Genomic DNA, 4,539 nt, shown 5'->3' with positions numbered 1-4,539 from the left:
ATAATCCTTGGTTTTTCAGGGAAAAATTCCAAACTGCTATTTCTACTGCAGTACAAAAATATTTGATGACAAATACACAATTTACATTTGAGTTCATACGATCTATTTTGTCGATAAAGAAAAATATTATAATCAATATATTTCCGCAAATTGAAGCTATTATACTTTATGCTGAACAATATAATCGACCTAATGCAGCATCCTTAAGGTAAGAATAATCATAAATCTTTAAATTATAAATAATTTTTATGTTTATATAACATAATGTTAAATTAAAACTTATAATTTCAGATTCATGTCGAATCAATTGAAAAAGCATATGTTGAACATGGATAATAATTCGTGACAGGATCATAAAAATATATTAATAATTTAACAAGCGCTAAGTATTTTAAATAATATTGAATTTAGATTCTTTAAACTTTCAGACTAATCATTAGGTATTAATTAAAAAGAGAGTTTGATCTCAATGCACATGTAACTATTCAATATACATAAATGCATAAATTAGATTAAGTTCATATCAAGTTAAGATACATAGTACAAGTTGATGAAATCATCATTGTATTTATAACTCAATTTTGATTAAAATAAGTATATAAAGTGTAAATTATTGTCTCGTATACTAAAGATACCACAAATAATAATTAAATACAATACACACATAAACTCACTCATAAATAAGCAATCATCGGTCTTATTGTAAGATATAACGTGGAATTTTTTTACAAACCGCTAAAAACAACACACCTAAACTTTTCTTCGCTACTTTCGATGTGAATGCCTCGAACGATGTTTCAACGACGCACTGGTTGTATTGCCCGGAGGCGATCGTCATCCAACTAATTCGAGACGAGACACAGCACTACGTACGGCGTTACGTAGACTCTGCTCGGCGTTGCTGCTTAATAGAGATTCCAGCCTCTCGAAATAACTGTCGATATTTTGTAACGTAGCACCGTCATGTGTGCCTATAAAAAATTAAATACTTATACAAATAAAATGTCGAGCTGACATGTGATCAGTGATAAAATTTTTTATGGAAACTCGCCTGGAAGCGGTATAGTGGCGAAGCAGCCTGCTAGTTGAGAACGAAGAGAATCCAAATGACGCTGCAGAGCTTGATTAGTTGTTCGTTGTTGATTAGTTTCGGACTCTAAGCGACTCACCGCTGCGTGCAGACTATCTACGTGTCGCTGAAGAACCGCGTTCTGAGCTTCGTAGTCAGATGTAGCTTTCCGCAATTGTCTTAATTCAGCCTCACAAGCTACGCAGATATTTTTATTATTTCAAACTATGTCCATTTTATTATATTTTATTGATTAGTTGTAATTCCTGTAACTTATTTACCTTTGTTATGATCTAGAAATTCTTCTGTAAAAATAGGGATGTCAAAGCCTGTAAAATCATTGTCCTTATCCTGCTGAATGTCCTAAATAAGAAGTTTCCATTAACGTTACGATCGATTAGCTACAATCTTAAATATAGTAATATCATCGTACATTTTGTTCGGTGTTTATGTCCGTGCCATTTCTTTCTTTCTTATTTTCATTTTGTCTCTCCGACTGTTTTTCATTAAACAGCCTGTATGCTTCTGTTTGCTTATAATCGCTAAACTCGCGATTGTAGCGTTCTTTATCTTGTTCAGCTGCATCCAAATAACGCTGAAAGTATCAATATTAGAGAGATTAATTATCATTATCATTAATATTAGAGAGATTAATATTATAGAAACAAATGAGATACAATAAGAAAGCAACAAACCTGCTTCTGATCAATTGGCAATTTACTCCATTCTGCAGCCAGAAGCTTCGTGATTTCTGTGAACGTTAAGCTTGGATTCTGATTTCGAACTTTCTCTCTCCGATCGTTTAAAAACCTATACACACGTTGTATTTCATTATAGACAGAATATTTTAACTTATATTAAAGTATTTGTATGTTCAATTATTACAGAAAGTAACCACTCAGAGGCTGTCTTGGCGCAGTGGCATCTCTCGGGGCTTTTTTACGTTTTTTCGTTCTATTTGGCGTATTACCAGTGGCAGTGGCACTCCTCTTTATACCATTATCGCACACTGAATCTGGTACTTTCTCTTCTGTACTTACTGGAGATTTGGCTAATGAAGCAGAAAGGATCATAATTAATTTATCAATTAATATTTATATTATTTTAATATAGAATGTTTTATTTAATGCACAGAAAGATTAGAATCAATGAATTATGTATGAATTATAAATTTTTTACTATAAGTTGTTCTATCAGTTAAATTAATCAAAGTTGCATGTTAATCAAAGTCATATTAATATATGTTTCTATAGTAGATTAATTTTAATCTCAGTTCAATTTAATCTTCATCTTTTTCTCTTAAAATTTGTCCATTTGTATCAATGTTTTAATCGTTTAACTATAATTCTTCATCTTTTTCTAATTCTTAGAATTAGAAAAAGATGAAGATGAGTTGAACTGAAATTAAATTTGATCTACATTGATAGAAACAGGCAAACTAGAAAAAATTAAGAGTAAGTTGAATCAAGATGAAATTTACTCTACATTGATGAAAATAATCATAAACATCATAAATGTGAACTTACCAGCGTGTTCCTCTGTTTCACCATTATAAGCAGGCTGCTCCATACCGTTGCTCTCAGGTACATCATTCATTGGAATAGTCTCACTCATTTTTCACGATATATTCCTCCGGTGCTGGTCAACATAAAATTACCCTGGTGATTTCAGGTTATATATCCATCGTACATTCGCAGCAGAGATTTCTTTCAACGAGGATCATACCTTTACACTCTGTAATAGTACAAAATTATTTAGACGTGTGTAAAATAAATACTATTATTCAATACAATACGTACTTACCAGTATCTGAAGAATTGAGCAATACGTCAAACAAACAAATTGTTAAGGAATTGCTTTGCATTAAGTCGTGAAAAATTTGCTTGTCACTCTGCCCGCTGCAAGGTTACTTCGTGGGAACTAATTAAAATTAATGGAAACTTAATTACCGTCGCTGCTTGCTACGAGATTTTACGTGGCGCGCTATCACGCTTGTTTGTTCGTTCGTCTTTTTTTCTTCTCTTTCGGATATCGTCCTCGATTATCCTCGACTCGGTCGACCGCAAGAACTCGAGAGTCAATCGCTCGGCGTCGAAAGGCGCCTAGATAACCGTTTCCGGGACTTCCGGGAGTTCCGGGTAGAACGCCACGCCACGCGTCTAGATATTCGTGCACTGTGCCCGCGCCCTGCGCTGATTCGTTGATTTGAGCAATGTGATCTGGCACGAAGGGGAGTGGACGGGACGCTTTTTCAGAGTTGCCGGGCTGTCTCAGGTCTCAGACTGTCTGGAGTTTGGAACTGTCAGGTGAATGTTTCTAAACGAAATCCTTTATTGTTTCATCTCGTAGCAGCTTAGACTCGACTGCGACAGGATGGAGTGCATTTACCGGTTACCGTTCTTAATCTTGGAAGTGCCTAACTTAAAATTAAAGAGACCATCCTGGTTTGTGAAGCCTAGTGCTATGATAGTCTTCTCCTTCATACTGCTGTCGTACTTCTTAGTGACAGGAGGTTAGCCATTAATTCTATCAACTTATTTATTATTATATTATTGCATTATAAAATATATAATTTATACACAATAATATTAAATTATTTATGCAATATTATTTTACAATACAATTTTATTTTATATATTTATTGTTAATGCGTTATACAATATTTACGTATATAATTTACCTAGCAATACTATATGTTTTATATAATTGTTTTTATATAATTTAATATGTTCTCTCTCTGTTTCCATTATTATTTTATAATTAAATATAATACATTATAATGCTTCTAATACTGTTTATCATTTATGTTCAGTTTTACATGATTATATCTTATAGGAATTATATATGATGTAATTGTTGAGCCACCCAGCGTAGGATCTACGACAGATGAACATGGTCACACGAGACCCGTAAGATTATTGTTGAGAAAACTTTATTCTCCAATAATTAGTTTCTTTAATGTAAATCAGTATGATTCTTATAGGTAGCATTTATGCCTTATCGCGTAAATGGACAGTATATCATGGAAGGTTTAGCCTCCAGTTTCTTGTTTACGATGGGAGGATTGGGCTTCATCATATTAGATCAAACGCATGGTCCGTCTACGCCAAAACTTAACAGAGTTCTCTTGATCTGTGTTGGATTCCTTAGCATACTTGTATCATTTACTGCATGTTGGATATTCATGAAGATGAAACTTCCGTAAGATATATTTATGGCTTTTGAGATAATCTCTGTGTGTGCTATATTATTAGACAAATAATGATATTTATCTTTTTATTTTTAGTGGGTATCTACAGTCCTAAGTTATAAGCGATTATGAATTGGGATGTTATAGAATCATCATTTTTATATCATATTGTGTGAGATATCGTTACAATATACAGGATATTGTAACAGAGGATTTTTGTAATAAAGTATAATATAAGCAAAACTGGATAGCTTTAGTATCATTTGTAACATAGAAGATG

The 4,539-nt window shown here is 32.9% G+C and overlaps 3 protein-coding genes across 3 annotated transcripts in view; 2 read left to right on the top strand and 1 right to left on the bottom strand.

Annotated features, from left to right (window-relative positions):
• Nucleotides 1–376, top strand: part of LOC108684412 (protein MMS22-like) — a 5,563-nt gene extending 5,187 nt beyond the window's left edge. Inside the window, exons 19-20 of the mRNA XM_018188708.1 lie at nt 10–208; nt 292–376. Coding sequence (XP_018044197.1) covers nt 10–208; nt 292–346 — 254 coding nt within the window. The 3' untranslated portion in view covers nt 347–376. The remainder of the gene's footprint in view (nt 1–9; nt 209–291) is intronic.
• LOC108684413 (serine/threonine-protein phosphatase 6 regulatory ankyrin repeat subunit A-like) overlaps nt 1–3,262 on the bottom strand; it is a 15,381-nt gene extending 12,119 nt beyond the window's left edge. Inside the window, exons 1-7 of the mRNA XM_018188710.1 lie at nt 2,873–3,262; nt 2,596–2,803; nt 1,955–2,120; nt 1,765–1,879; nt 1,503–1,664; nt 1,351–1,432; nt 1,048–1,267 (exon numbers count right to left, since the gene is read on the bottom strand). Of these exons, the coding sequence (XP_018044199.1) occupies nt 1,048–1,267; nt 1,351–1,432; nt 1,503–1,664; nt 1,765–1,879; nt 1,955–2,120; nt 2,596–2,683 (833 nt within the window). The 5' untranslated portion in view covers nt 2,684–2,803; nt 2,873–3,262. The remainder of the gene's footprint in view (nt 1–1,047; nt 1,268–1,350; nt 1,433–1,502; nt 1,665–1,764; nt 1,880–1,954; nt 2,121–2,595; nt 2,804–2,872) is intronic.
• A 42-nt stretch (nt 3,263–3,304) lies between these two features.
• On the top strand, nt 3,305–4,493 carry LOC108684414 (oligosaccharyltransferase complex subunit OSTC). Its single transcript, XM_018188712.1, has 4 exons — nt 3,305–3,581; nt 3,905–3,978; nt 4,053–4,270; nt 4,356–4,493. Exons 1-4 carry the CDS (start codon nt 3,443–3,445, stop codon nt 4,372–4,374), a joined length of 450 nt encoding a protein of 149 aa, XP_018044201.1. The 5' UTR covers nt 3,305–3,442; the 3' UTR covers nt 4,375–4,493.
• Nucleotides 4,494–4,539: the final 46 nt, after the last annotated feature.

Source organism: Atta colombica, unplaced genomic scaffold, assembly GCF_001594045.1.
Source record: "Atta colombica isolate Treedump-2 unplaced genomic scaffold, Acol1.0 scaffold134, whole genome shotgun sequence".
In the NCBI taxonomy this organism is placed as follows: Eukaryota; Metazoa; Arthropoda; class Insecta; order Hymenoptera; family Formicidae; genus Atta; species Atta colombica.
This window is presented reverse-complemented; position numbering and strand designations above follow the sequence as displayed.

What these genes read in the sequence shown, in the direction of transcription:
- LOC108684414 (XM_018188712.1), top strand. Translation starts at nt 3,443, where the DNA reads ATGGAGTGCATTTACCGGTTACCGTTCTTAATCTTGGAAGTGCCTAAC. An exon ending in GTACTTCTTAGTGACAGGAG is followed by an intron (nt 3,582 to 3,904) that starts GTTAGCCATTAA and finishes TATATCTTATAG; the next exon opens with GAATTATATATGATGTAATT. An exon ending in AACATGGTCACACGAGACCC is followed by an intron (nt 3,979 to 4,052) that starts GTAAGATTATTG and finishes TGATTCTTATAG; the next exon opens with GTAGCATTTATGCCTTATCG.